Source organism: Centruroides vittatus, unplaced genomic scaffold, assembly GCF_030686945.1.
Source record: "Centruroides vittatus isolate TY-2023 unplaced genomic scaffold, ASM3068694v2 contig_1863, whole genome shotgun sequence".
Taxonomy (NCBI): Eukaryota; Metazoa; Arthropoda; class Arachnida; order Scorpiones; family Buthidae; genus Centruroides; species Centruroides vittatus.
In genome coordinates, this window is record NW_027121147.1 from 845,329 (window position 1) to 861,502 (window position 16,174).

Genomic DNA, 16,174 nt, shown 5'->3' on the forward strand with positions numbered 1-16,174 from the left:
TTAGGAAATCTTAAAATACATTGATTAATCAAGATTTCAATATCATTTCTTCATTAAAATAATCCATAAAAATTTAAAAAATAATAATAATAATTTTAATTACAGTATTATTGGCAATGAGAATTTTTATAGATGCTTTAAAACATAATAAGTCTTTAATTTTTATTCGTAATTAAAATAATAATTTATACTAACAAATACGTTAAAATTTACAGAAGATATTGACTAAAAATTTACTTGAGTTAGTAAAATTAATATTAAAAATTTGTATAAAATTTTAAAAATATATTATTAATTTTAATAAAAACCAAAAAAACTTTTCGAGCGTAAATTTTAAAAATTTATTGATCCTATAATTATAAATTTAAAATAAAAATAGATATAATTATGAGATAAATTAATGTATTAAAATTATATAAAGTAGGTATATTATATTATTTCACGTAAAATTTGTAAAATATATAAATTTAAGAATATTATTTCGTTAATTTTTAAGTAGTTAGCACCATTATTCGTCTATGAAAGCTAATTGCAGAATAATTAAATGTCATTCTGAATAAGCAACATTTATATCCTTTTCCAGTTTAAAATTATTGCAAAATATAAAGTAAAAGTAAAATTCTAAATTTCGTATGATAACACTACATTAAAAGTACATCAGAAGTAGAACAATTGTTTCAAAAATAGAGAAGAAAATCATTGCTTCTAGAATATTCAATAAATTTAAAAAATTATAAAACAATTTTTAATATAAATTCGCAATATTTTAAGGAATTTTAATAGCTGATATCAATTTTTAGTGCTTTTTAATGTGGATAACATATGGATTTTTAAACCGAATTTTTAGCAGAAAATAACAATTCAAATAGAAATAAGTAAAAATTTGGAATATTTTTTTTATTTATTAGTTTAAAATGTATTTACGTTTTATATTTATATAAATTATTATTTAGAATGTTTTATAAAATTTTTATATTCTGTTAAAAAAAAAAATTATCACTAAAGAAATTTTTAATTTTTTTCCCATTTTAATTAATTATTTTACGCTGTTATTTCTCAAATTTTAAGTTTTAACACTTTAAAATTACTTACTAGAATCAATTCAATTTGATATTATTTACTTTTAAAATGTCTTATTAATTAGAATTTATTTGTTTATCCATAGATGGCGCCTTCTACTTAAAAAAATTAAGTTTTAAAATATTTATAAAAAGTTTTATAAACTTATAATTACGTTTTTACACTTTAACCAAAACAATATTGTTCATCATAACTTTTTTATTAACTCATTTATATTGAGATTACAGAAAAATTGAATAAAATGTATACATTATATTACACAAATATTGAATTTTTCTCCATTGAAAATTGGATAGGGATTATATTTTAATCCATTTCAGCTGTTTTCTTCCTTTCTAGAGCCATTCTATTTTAGTATCTTGCAGTTTGACACTCCTATATCTAATATTGTATCTTCCTTACACTTATCATATCCTTTCCACATTTTTCGTTCCATTGGATTGTATTGCTTTATTTGACGAAGCAAATTTAAATATTAAAAATCTTCTTCATCCAATGACTCAATCTTGATATAAATAAGCAATTTACAGACTACTTTACTAAAAATTTTTTTATAAAGATTAACATAGATATGCGCCTAAAATTCATTTTCTTTGAGTCATAACTAGTAGAGAAACATGGGAAAACAAATTTTTATTTTAAAGCAATAATAAATTTAAACATTTAATTTTGTTTATTAAAACTTTATAAAGTTTATAGTAATTTATTTTAAGTGGTTTTACTTAAGTAATGTCAAAGAATTTTTGTAATAAATAAAAAATTCCGGCAAGTAATTAATTTCTGCACAATTTTAATTTATTATTGTATTATAAATTAAAATATATATATATATATATAAATTAATTTAGCAGAATGACGTCGATTAAGTTGATTGATTTATTTTTAAATGAAACAATTTCAAAATTATGTTAACATTATTGAAAAAATTTCTAATAAATCTTTACTTTATAATGTGTATTTTAATATAAATTATATATTTAAAAATTATAATGGCAAATATAAAGTACAGTAGAGCGTCGAAAAGTGGAACCAATTGGGGACTGGGGTCCTTCCAGTTAATGATTTGTTCCAGTTTCCGACTTTGTACGAAAAAATACATTAACCTGTCCGATGTTCAAATTTTTCTCCGTTGCGTGTCGCTTCGTGTTGAATTTTCGTCGATTTTAAGCCTAACGAAAATTTTTATAATAATAATCGAGGCTATCGTATCGTTAAAAATTATTTCTGCATTTTGTACAAACAAAATAAATATATTAAAGAATATAAAAAACATGAAAATTATACTTTAGAAGTAAATTTAGTGTCAAAAACATTCGATTCAGCACGACACAGTCCGACTGAAAATCGTTCCACTTTCCGGCCATTCCACTTACCGACGTTCCACTTATCGACGCTCTACTGTATTTTATTTAATTTAAATTCTTAATTTAAAATTTAATTTTTTTAAATATTTAATAAATTATTGAGAAACTTTTACTTTATTGTTATTGTTTAATAATAAAAGTTTTTTATTTTTATTTTTTAAAATGTTTATTTTTTTTTTAAATGTGTTAGAAATAAATTGTATAAAATTTTAAATGTCAAATTATATTTATCAAATTTCGTTTCTAACTTAAAAAGATATAAATAATACGAAAAAAAATTTTAAATTAGATATTACTTTTAAAGTAAATTAAAATATTTCAATGCATTTAAATAAACTTTTTATTTAAATTCAATCTCATTATCGTGTCGAAAAGAGCAAAAATTTAAGATTAAACGGAAACTACACACAGGTCAACTTTTATTAAAATCCGCTCACAGATACAAACGTGTTTCTTAACATTCACCAGACACAGATTCTGTGGTTTTTTTTATCGTTCTTTTTTTTACTTTTACTTTTAATATTTTTGTTTGTACACTTAACTGACCAAACAAATGAACTGTACATTTTCACCAGAAGGCTTGCAATATGCGGAATCCACAGAAAAACAATAACACACAAAAACAAAACAGTGTATGGCTACCAGACCACCACTAATCACTATCATAGCACTTGGCCCAAACTTGAGACTATCTTTCTCAAATATTGCTTATTAAGGATTTTTTTTAAATAATTAAGGCTCTGACTTATTTTTAAAACATATTTTACTTTACAAAATTTATGCTAAACAGTTTGAATAAGAATGAATTTTCATACATGCATATATATATATATATATATATATATACAGGTATATATATATATATTTATTGAGAAACATTCAACAAGCTTTTTATGTTCTACAAGACCAAACATAATAATCTTTATCTTTAATGCAAAAAATTAATTATAATTAACAATAGATAAATTTAATTTCCATCGTTTTTTTAAAACAGTGTACACAATTTATAAGCTTAATGATTTAGAATCAAATAATTTTTTTCCTTTTTTTTTAATTTTCGATTTAAAGAAAATGTTGTTATAATCATAATCATAATAATAAAAATATTAATAATAATAATAATAATAATAATTATTATTATTATTATTATTATTAAAATTTATATTTTTACCTGATTTTAATAAAAAATATTATATTTTTTACAGATGCTGTTTAAGAAGAATATATCCTTCAACCAAGTGAGTACATTTAAAATTGACTATATAACTTCAGCTTTATTTTATATATATATATATATAAATTCAAAAGAGGAGATCGTCCTTTTCAAAAGCCATATTATCTATGTTTAAAATAATTAGTATAATCATATATGACAGTTTGAAGATTTCTTGTTTACATACGAATTTATAAGAGAGGAGAAAAAATAAAACCAATAACAACCATCGTAACTCTAAAAAGTTATTTCACTTTTAAGTAATATAACTTATGTAGAATGAAATTTTTTTCTATATTTAATAAACATATTTAACAGTTAAATTTAATTCTTAACAAAAAAAAATATATATATATATATATATTTTTTTTTAGCCTATACAAAGTTTTGTTTTGACTGTGCCACAAATAGAGCCGAAATGACAGTTATTTGCTCTTTTTTTCTATTTAAAACTGATTTTTTTATCTTGTTAAAATAAACAATTTCTTAAATTCAGTATCATCGCTTCTATTTACATACTCTTAGATATCCTTGTATGCCTGCCCCTGTATTATTTTAAAATCAAAAATTTCAAATGATCAGGTACCAGTTATTGAAAAGTATTTCCTTGGACTTTCGGATGTTAATTTTCAATACTGTTTCTTAATAGAGAAATTCTCTCCGTGGCCCAATAACAGCAATTAAAAGAACCCTATGTTATGCATATATGGTTTATTTTATTTTTTTTCGCGACGTGGAGTTACTACAACAATGGTATATAAATATATTTGCTTGATGACAGATGTTACCGTTCGAAAATTTTGAACTCTTTGGTATTTTTTAAAGAAGCTATACAGTTGGCAGCAACATTAGTGACTAATATTCAAATGAATTGATTCAAAAAATGAGGTATTTTCTTTTTAAACGAAAAATTAAGCTAACATTGAACGAACGATTGGTTATTTTTTTTTAATCCAATGAGTTTTGAAATATTAAATTACTAGTTAAGAGGGAATTTAAAGGTATACTTAATTGAGATTTTCATTAGTTTTCATTTTCTATGCCAAAGATTTACTTTGCCCATACTGTTGATTTCATTATATTGTAAATTATTGAATGTTTATATTTTACGCCAATTCATTAATATAAAACTTTTAAATATATTTTGTCAAAATTAATTTAATTTATTAATTGGGAATTTTAAATTTATAAGTATTTAATACATACTTTTTTTTCCAATTTTAAAAAGTAATCTTACTCCAATTATAAGATTTTCTTAAAGGATTGTTTGGACATTTTTTACAAATTGTCATAGAATATTAGATTAAGAATAATAATCTTATCCAATGACAATTAATACGCGAATTCGAAAACCAATTGCAGTCCACAAATTTACTAATTTATATGGGTCCAAGTGTACAAATTAGTGAATGGAGACTTTGGCAATATGGACAAAACGACGAAACACAAAACTTCACAAATTCCGTTCTAAATTTGCTATCGCTTTTTTTTTTATGGTCATAAAGATCGACGGAGCAATCTTTAATTAATGAGACACAACATGTAATTTGCATGTATACTGTTCACTGGATTAATTTTCTGTCCTCAATAGAATCTCATACTTACTCGTTGACCCAAGATATCTTTTATTTTATTTTTTTCCTTCCCATAACGGTTCTAGATGCAGGTGCTGTATTTTAAATTTAATTATTATTATTTTTTTATTATTATTATTATTTATATTTCTCTGAGTTTGCATTACGTACAGTAATTATTCTGCACTGTAATAGTTTGCATACACACATACAGTATATAATATATTGTCTTTTATTCTGGACAGCGTAGGTTGCCTTTTAGTGACGATACGTATATGTCACTTAGCATTAGTTGCTTGACCTGATCCCGTGTTATGATTATTCTGATTATTTTCAGAATTTCTTTGAGAACTTTTCTTGCTTTTCATCCTCCTATTCTGAAACCAAATCTTAACTTGCCTTTCGGTGAGATTAAGATTGCGTGCCAGTTCCCAACGCTTTTGTTTTGAAACATATGCATTGAACAGGAACTCCTTTTCAAGTTCTAATGTCTGGAACTTGGAGTAGGGCTTGCGTTTCTTTCTCACTGTCACATTACCCGTCCATTCCAGTGGATTAGTTGTCACTGAATCAGATGCTGCAATTATAAAATATGGTAAATTACTACTTCCGTACACACAAATTGTATTACATTAATTTAATTAATTTATTAATTTTACTCCTTTTCTTACGTTTTAATTTTCTAATTTTTATATAAATTAAACACAGATTTATCAATTTAAGTTTAAGATCTCGATTTGAAATTGAAGTAATTTTATGTAAAATCATTATCGAATTAACATTAAAAATATTTAAAATACGGTGTAATTCAATCAATAAGTAATTAACTTTATTTAAAGTATTCATTACATTATATATTTATTACTAATGTATTAATCTATTAAATTATTATAAAGTGATTTTGTGCGAAAATTATTATTAAAAATAGAACAGACTTTTATCGATTCAAGTTAGATTTCATTTAAATTCCTATAGACTATATATTATGAGCACTACATAGGCCTTAATGATTTAATTAGATTTAATTGGACTTGAGAACTTTTGCATTTGATAATAACAAAAGAAATCTACTAAGAAACTGTTAACAATTTTCAATATTTAAATAACAGATATAAATTTATAATCTAACAATCATTTAATTTGTATGTTTCTCTTCTACTATATGAATTATGCATGTTTAAAAATCATATGCTGAAAATTTTTATAATCTACTACAATGTTTAGATTTAAAACTGTACTAATTAATATATAAAATAATAAATATTAATATAAATATTTCATTTAAGTTAATAAACTAATCAGACTGACTCAATATAATTAAGACTGTTAGATTTATCTAGCGAATTTATAATCTGTTAAATATATATAGGCCTATATATAAATTTAAATAAAGTCTATTTTCATTAAATCTTGTTAAACCAATTAGATAATTTTATAAGGACCAAAAATATTAGAATTAAAAGGAAGTTTTGTCGCTTTTAAATGTTATATATAAATAATATTTAGGCATTTATTCAGCCTTTTAATTATATTCGATTTGTGATAATTTATGTAAATAATTAAATCTTAAAATTAAAATAATAAAAATAGATGTTATTAATAAGATGAAACATTATTTCGTAATATATTTTTTAATACACAGAGACGTATTAATTTTAAAAATTCATTTCTAAACTACGATTTTCAATTGCTTTTGCAAATATATAAAAATGATTAATAAAATACAATAAAATTTTATAAACAAATAAACGTAATATTTAAGTGTCATAAAATAATATTCAAACAAAAGCAATTGATAAATTGATTTTGATAGACCTGCAGTCGAATCTCTAATAACGGCTATCTCTAAACAGCGGCCATTTTTAGGATACTTTTTATCGAAAAAAAATGCATACAAAATAATCTGTATACAACGGCCATATTTGATGCTTCAAAACCTTTGAACATAGGCCACTTTTTATGCCACCATCAATGGACGTTTGTTCAGAGGTTTGAATGTATCCCATGCAAAATATTCTATTTAATATTTACGTAATATCAAAAATAAATATAGTGTTTATAAATTGATTTACTACTTTAACATTTATTAAATATATTATGAATAAATATTTAGAATTTTCAGTTATAATATAGAATAATTTTATGAAATAAATTTGTTAGAATAATATTAATATTAAAACAATTTAATTATGAATTAAACAATGAATTATATGATAGTATTGTAGTAAAATTATATTAATTAAAATTAATTTAATTATAAGATTATTAATATTTTTATTTTGTGGAAAATACACAATCTACATTTAAATATATAAATTATATATTTTGCTGGCTTATAACAGAAGTTAGATTTTTCTAATCGAAGTAAATCGTAGATTTCGTGACATAAGTTAACAATCGAAAGCTATAAAGGTTTTAAATTGATACAATAAATGCAATTCGTGTAAATATAAACCAATGAGGAGGATATTTTATGTCTTTTGTCGTCAAAACTTAAAGATGTCATTTTATGATTTTTCTCAAGGTTAATTCAATAGCCATTTACTCGAAACTATAAATAATATGACATCTTTATAAAATATTAAATTTTAAAAATATATTAAATCTGAATTTTAATTAATTATATTCCCAATATAATATTCTCGTGGAATTTATACAATATTTTAAAACATACTCGTAAATAATTTATACGGTTTGTTAATAGACCTATAAAGATATTTTAGATAATATAAAATATGTTAAAAATGTTATTATCAACGTTATCAAAACTCTCATAAATCTGAATTGAATGAGCTGTAGAATAAATTACATATATTATTAACAACGAATGTTCGATAGTAATAAACTGTTTATCGAAATTTTGATTTAAATTTGGATAATTTCTCCTTTTATTATATTTGTTAAGCAATATAATAAACAGTGTTTATTTTTAGAAATATTCCATTATCGTTTTATACAATATTAAAAGTATTTAGTCGATAAAAAATAGTTAGAAAATAATATAGGCCTACATTTATTTAATTTACACTCATTTTTGTTATAAATGCGGTTAGACGACATTAAAACATTAAACAGAATTAATAATAATTAGCATAAAATGGCATAGTTATCAATAATTAAATAGGTTTACCGTTTGCTTTTTAATGAGTTTACTTTTAAGTGTATTGGAATTTACTACTATATATTTATAAAATAATAAAATTATAACTTATTTTTATGCATTTTACGGTATATTTCAATAAAATAAAAAGTATTTTAAAAGCTATATTTAATATAACACTAATAATAAAGATACAATTATTAGAATACAATGTTTTAAAATATTTTGGAGTTTTTGAAATTTTAGTATAATTAATATATAGAAAATAAATCCTATTAAATAATTTAAGACATTTAAAATGCTACTGTTAATTCAATATCAAAGTCAATATAATATATATATATATTTTTAATTTCGTTTATCTTATACTTCTAAAAGTAAATAATGCTTGGACATTTAAACAAATTTTGGTAAATTTACTTATTAAAATTATTAAATTCATATCAATAGGCTTAAGTATATATTATTATTTTTTTCAGTTCAATATTGAAACAAACTTTTCATTTTTATGTCATACTTTATAATGAATAATTCTTATTTGAATAAACTTCATGGTATCAAAGTTCTTACAAATTTATCAAATCTTTAGATTAACGTCAATTTAAAGTATTTTAAACACTGCTTTAAACAAAATGGAGATTGCAATTTTTTCAAATATCGTTTCTTTTTGATAAGGTGTATTCTAAAATTTTAAAATCGTAGCCAATAAATTAAAAGATAAAATATGTACATATGGCAGAAAAATACAGACAAAATAATTTTCAAGCATATTTTTCCTTTTAAGAAAGTTATAAATTGAATAAATTTCATAAATATCTAAGTCGTAGACTATTTCAGAAATGTTCAATTATAAAATTTTGTACTTCTATTCAATCTTGTATATAAACAGACTTGAAATTCAATTTATTATATCATATTTTCTAATTATTATAAATTTCTTATTAATAAATAAGTTCTTGGTTTGTTACAGAACATTTAATATAACTTACATTCGAAGTGCAGAACATCAAACCTCACAAATGAAATTGTAAATGCTTTCATTGAAATTTCGCTTAAACTATTATTATTAAATAAATAAATATAAATTTTTAATTTAGTTCAGTACAGAATAATCCTACCTAAAGGTGTATTTTTTTGTATTTTAAATTAATAATTACATTTTAAATGCTTATGACATATAGGGTAGATCATATGGTATTCAGATAGGCTATTACATTATTTTTTCGGTTTTTCTTGAGACTTACTTATAATGGTACTTGATATATAGGTTTATATGAGTTTAAACTTATATAATTTTTTGATAAAAAGCGTATTCCCCTCCCTTATTTTTCTTAAACCAGTAATTCTTGTATGATCACAAAATGAGGACACGAAAATCATTAGCTTAGAAAAACTTGAAGGTCACGCTAATCATTTAATAAACTATAAAATTAAAACGATTTTATGAAGTTTTATGTATGTATATATGACAAAAAATTATGTTGACTTTATATAAAATTCAATATTACGTTACGTAATTGTGAGTCTGATAATTATAAATTTTATTCAGATTTAATGATTAAATTTATATAAACTTGTAATTTCAATTTTATGCTCATTCATAACCGTAATTGCTTTAAAAATATTTATATTTTAATAGAAATTATTCAAAGATATTCTTAAAATAGGTTTCTCCAGAACGTGATTTTGTAACTATATAACTAACAAAAAAATATTTTTAACAATAAATACTGTAATTTATACTATTAATCATTATAAACTTCGCATTAAATTGTAATAATTAATTAAATTATTTAATTTAATTAATTATTGGCAAACAAATGTATAAAGGATACAGCACTGAATAAAGTGGATATATAGATAGCCTGAGGTTTTAAATCGTCAGTTTATTAGAAATAAAAGCAGACATAAATTATGTAATTTTAAGCATAAACGATGTTTAATTGCATCCAAAACTCCTAAAACTTAGAAAAATATATATAAATAAATAGAAAATTGAAACTAATTTTAACAATTTTTTTATTTTCGTGTAAACGTTAAATTACTGTATTTAAATGTAATTAAATTGTTCTAAAATGTATTTTATTAATCAAATGAAATATATATATATTCCTTTATTAATTAATAAAGTAATAAATAATTTAAAAAATTGTAAACAAGAGTATATATACATATAGGCCTATATATTATTGATAACTTAATTAAAATTCAATTTTTAATATATATTAAAGATGAAATTTGATGGAATTTTTATAAAGAAAAACGGGATTAGTTGTGACTAAGCAACTTCAAAACAGAAGATTTTCAAATTAATTTTATGTCCATGTTTTTGTCTGTTACTTAAAATTGATGAGGACGATATTTTAATTTATAATGCAAACTACTCTCATTCATAGTTTTATCAGTTTAGAAATCATCGTAACATGAATTAGTCTTAATTAATCGGCACTTTTCAATTAAAAACAGTTAAAAACTGTGAAAACAATAATAAATTTAATATTTATGATTAAATATTCGTAAAAATTAAATTAAAAACTTTCAGTTAAGACTTTGTGTTGGAAATTTTTTCTTCTAAAATTAAAATGCTTATCTAAAATGATTTTAAAATTAATTCCGTAAATATATTATAAATTCAAATCCAAGTCAACGAATTTACCAAAAATCTACAATTTTTAAACGTTTAACAACTAATTATTATATTTTTATCGATTAATATAATGATTAATAGAATTAAAAGGCTTAATATAAGATAAATATTCCAAAATATTATATATGACTTTGAAAAATAGTTTATGAAATATTGTTTTAAATATTTTATTAATTTTAATTCTAACTGTGCAGAAATTATATAAATATATATATCCAAACTATCTTGATTACATATTTTATACTATTATTATTATTTTAAACTTTATATCATTGCTTAAATGAATTAAAAACTGTAAATATTATTTGCTAATTAATTAAAGTTTTGAATATACTCAAAAAGACAATTTATTATTCTTTCTAAATAATTAATCATTATATAATTTTAATGCATGTAATACTATTATTATTAAACCAATTATAAATTTCCATATAATTATAACAGTTTAGTCATCTTATCAAAGAATTTATTAAATTATTCTACATAATTTCCATATCTTAATACTCTATCACTTAACGCTTATCTTAAATATATGCATAGGCTATATGGTAAATTTATCTAAATTTTAGAACTTAGTCTATTTAATATACTAGACTTTATATAACCTTTTAACGAAATCTCACCTATTTAGTTCTTGTTTATAATTATTAAAATACTAACTTAAGCTCGAACGTTATTCCTTTATTGAAGATTAATATCATATTAAAATAAGTAGAATGTAATGAAGTGTTTTAATCAATAGCCTAGAGTATTGTTTAGATATCGGCCTATATAGTATAATTGTGAAAAATTTTAACTGGATCTGAACGAAAACGGCCTATTTAAATTTCGGTTTGCTCTGTTCTCTTTTTGGAATGTATCCACGAAAAGAATTGATTGTTTAGATGATATAAAATTTTAGCGAACACTTCGTTTCCGAAACAAACGTGATGTTTCCACATTGATTCTCATCGCACGCAACGATTACGTATTCACAAATAACAAGACCCGTTACCAGACCAGCTTTATCGATTCGATTTAATTAGGTATCAACTCAAGCTGGTGACGTGGCTCTGTAAAAGCACTCTGACCTAAAGAGTGTTAGAAATCTGGAATGGTTTGATTATAGATAACGTATGCTGCTTTTTTTCTTTTACTTTTTCATTTCTTCCGCTTGACAAAAATTACGATACAAATATTAATAAATTTTAGAAAAATATATCTTTCTATCAAGAAAACTTTTAAAATTTATCAACAAAACAGAAAATTATAAAATAATTTTTCTATAACTCAGATTTCACTATAGCATTTTAAATATTGTCTGGTTTATGAATATAATTTTGACTATAAAGACTTTGATATGATTATTGTATTATTATATAAGAACATATCTTATCTATTCTATAGAATATGTAGGAAATATTTTAAAATATTAGCTATATTCTTTAATTTTATTAAATAAAAAAGCTATTTGGGGTAACTTATTCTAATTAAATTAATAATATTAAATTTGTTATATATGCGAGATGTATCTGATCATTTTAAGTGCTAACACATATATATATAATTATTTATTTATTATATTTTAATATAAATAATTATAGATTCTTGTTTATGTTTATATTAAGAATAAATCATTTTTTAATATCATCTTTATAGAGGACTAAATAATGCAATAATTTTGCGAGAATAACGATTAATCTTTTATAGATCATAAATGAATAAAATTAAATTTTTCTGTATAATAAAATAAAGTTATTGACATCGTTTATTCATTCATAGACTTAATGCTGCAATTTACAACAGTTATAAGTTATAGGCCTAGACTCATCTCTTTCCAAACGTGCTCATTACTTGTACAGATTTATCTATTATAATTATACAAATGTCAAATAGTTTGCATAACTTTACTATTAAGTTATATTATTTATAATATAATTAGACATAACATTATTGAGATTAAGTGCTACTACGGTGTATTCATATTAACTTATATAATAGATTATAGACAATACTTGTGTAACTATATATTCTATATAACATAATTAAAATATCATATTCTAAATGTTTACCTATTAAATTATTAAATTAAATATTATTATTCAGAATAATAATTAAAATAAATTACAAGTAAAATTTAATTTATTCGATGAAAATCTTTTGGCCTATGTAATTTAGAAGAGATCTTTGATTTTCTTAGGTTACATATTATAAAATATTGTATATTATCTATGTATATAAAATATAATGTTATAGGCCTATTCGCATCGATAAAATACATTTAGTTTCTATAAATATAAAAAAATTAAATAATAGTTTATCATCATGCACATCATTTATAGCGATTCTAGCCTATATTAGAAAATCTAATTGAAAAAAATTATAATTAATATATAGCCTAATTATTTAAATTCAGATTATTTTTTCCTCACTACTGATTGTAAATAATTTAATCTAAAATTTTATTGTAGAAAAAATATATAAAAACGTCATATAACGTTACGATAAAATTATAATGTAATTACATTAGAAAATTAATTATAAATGTAAAAAAAAACAATTTAAAATTTAAAATATGATGAATCTTTAAATAAAAAAATCATAATTAACTAAATAATAATTATAAATTGTTTCACGTAATAGAATTTTACTAGATTTTAGGCTAAAGTATTAAAGAAATAATTTTACTCGAAAAAACAATATTCACTTACGTCAGAATAATTGTAATTTTATAACACGAAAAATCCTTTTTTTATTATTTTTTAATGAGTAAGAAGAATAAAGAAGAATGAATAATTTTTATTCTTTCATTGAACAAAAATATTTTCAGTAATTGTGATAATATAACTATAATTTCATCACGCTACAAACCATCAAAACTAAATAATATTAAATATATTATAAAAAGTATTTTATCTTTAACTTTATCTGAATAATAATTATCCACGATTTAAAGATTTGATAGCTTAATGCATTTACTATACATCGATAAAGCATTCGCTTTACATATAAATCGAAAAGCCATAAAATTGCATAATCACGGCAAGTTTCTCTTGTTCGTGATTATTATATAAGAATTTTTATTCATGTTAACAGTAGACCTAGAGTTAAAATATTATGTGTGTGAAAATGTTTGATATCGAATGCTGTCAGCATAATAATTTCCCTCTCAATTGAACCATTAAAATAGTTTAAGTGTCATATTACAGTATTTAAGTGTTAACGACATTATTATTCTTAAATGGACAATTTATTGTTAATAAAACTGCTGTCATTCTAGATTTATTTGTTTTGTTTTATTGTTATTCTTGTCAGATAGGCCTAAATGGCACATTAAGAACATCGTACTTATAATAATCTTGCTTCATTAAATAGTTATATGTTCTTTATAGCTACTGGAGTTGTTGAAGGTATAAAAGCAGCTTTACATTTTCATGAATTAACCTGGTAGAAACAAAACGAAACATACGAATTTTCACCTTATTTAAATTTATAATATATCCTTAATTATAAATTAATATATTCAATATTCTATTCATTATTCCGATCTTCGCTTTCGATTAAATTGTTTTTAACTGAAGGTTAAAAAGTGCCTTAAAAACGATATTTTAGTTTAGAAAATATTACTAAACAAAACATTCTTACAAGTTGTTTTAAGTTGTATCCATCAAATCCGTGTCGGTTTAAATTGTTTTAAGATATATTTTATAATATTTGTCGTCCTCATTTATGCCATCTTAAATTCGACAAATCCTTCCTTGTTGTTGTTGTCCTTGTTGGAAATTTTTCAAGGCCAACCTTTAAAACGATTCGATTGTACGTTTCTTAATATATAGAACATAGACGACAATGGTAGAAATTGTTTGTTTCCTTTTTAATAAAAAAAAATAATCTTAAGTTAATTAAAATTTAAAACTTTTAATTTTAGGGAAAAGTGAAATAGGTTAATAGAGCAGTTGAGAACTTTTCAGAAATTCTTGCTTTTTATTTTGTATGAGTTTTCACGCAAAAATCCTTTGATATTTTGCCAAAAAACTAATTGTAGACTAGCTTAAGTAGCCTACTCTAAATGTACTGATTGAATACTTCGCTAGCTTTTTCAATCGAGATAATTGATTATGCTGTAGTGAAAACGCTTTCGATTATCATAAATTATTCCAGTAAAACAATAGACAATTAATTTATTTTTAATTTCTATAAAGGAGTGTTTATGGACAGAAATTTTAATGAATTCCTTATCGCCTTAACGGATTGGTTTTTTTATATATATATTACAATATACAAGTCTAACATACGAATGATATTTATCTGTAGTTATTTTTATTTGAGATAAAATATAACTTATGTCTAGATTTAAAGCTAAATTATACTGGCTTGTCCTATTTATCTTATATTCTTTATAGATTCACGCCTGTATTTTATATAAAAATTTAAATATTATAAAAATAAGCTATAAACATTTTGCCATAATATATTTAAAATAATCTATTATAAATTTAATAAAAGTCTTTATCTTTATATAGATATATTCTATTTTAATCCACTTATATACATTTAGCATTCGGCAAATATATAATATTAAAATATTCGATATAGTAAATAAATTCAGTTATGATGTTAAAATCGATAGGCCTGTTGCGAATACCTAAAACATAATTATAATATAAAATTTAATTTTTTTTTTGTGTATTAACATTATATATGAGATACAAATGGTCTGGAGTAACTTGCATTTTCTCTACACGGCTGAGGGCCTAGGGTATTTTTAAAAACACTATTTTATGCAGTAAACAGTTCATCAGATTGATAAATGTATGTTGTCCTGCATATAAAATTACTAACAGAGATTTCTTTCTCTAAGCTTGTGCGGTGAATATCTTTTATCTAGAGACGATTTTTTTCTTTTTTGTTAAGAAACACTCTTGAAATAAGAATGGTAACAAAGAAAGAAGAATAAAAACCGCAAGTCTAAACAATACTGTGTTCTGCCGACCGCGTACCTAATTAGTATTCGTCGACCGGACCATATCCGGACGCGCTACTACAGCCAATTGGTCTGGGAAAAGGGGCTGTCGAGCATTAGGGTATCCTGTCTCTCACCTGCAGGGTCTACAAAGGTGCGTTTCCGTCTGATCCTGTTTTCCCCAATGGTAGGGGGTTGTAAAGCTGCCTAGTTTCGTTTCCTCCCCTGAGGTGGAGATTTTATGAGTTGCGGAA

General features: G+C 22.3%; 1 protein-coding gene across 11 annotated transcripts in view; it reads right to left on the reverse strand.

The window, feature by feature from the left end:
- Positions 1 to 4,367: 4,367 nt before the first annotated feature.
- LOC136970008 (homeobox protein abdominal-B-like) overlaps positions 4,368 to 16,174 on the reverse strand; it is a 106,451-nt gene continuing 94,644 nt past the window's right edge. For all 11 annotated transcript variants that reach the window (XM_067264378.1, XM_067264367.1, XM_067264371.1 and 8 more), the window contains one exon: positions 4,368 to 5,808. In XM_067264378.1, the coding sequence (XP_067120479.1) occupies positions 5,510 to 5,808 (299 nt within the window). In that variant the 3' untranslated portion in view covers positions 4,368 to 5,509. The remainder of the gene's footprint in view (positions 5,809 to 16,174) is intronic.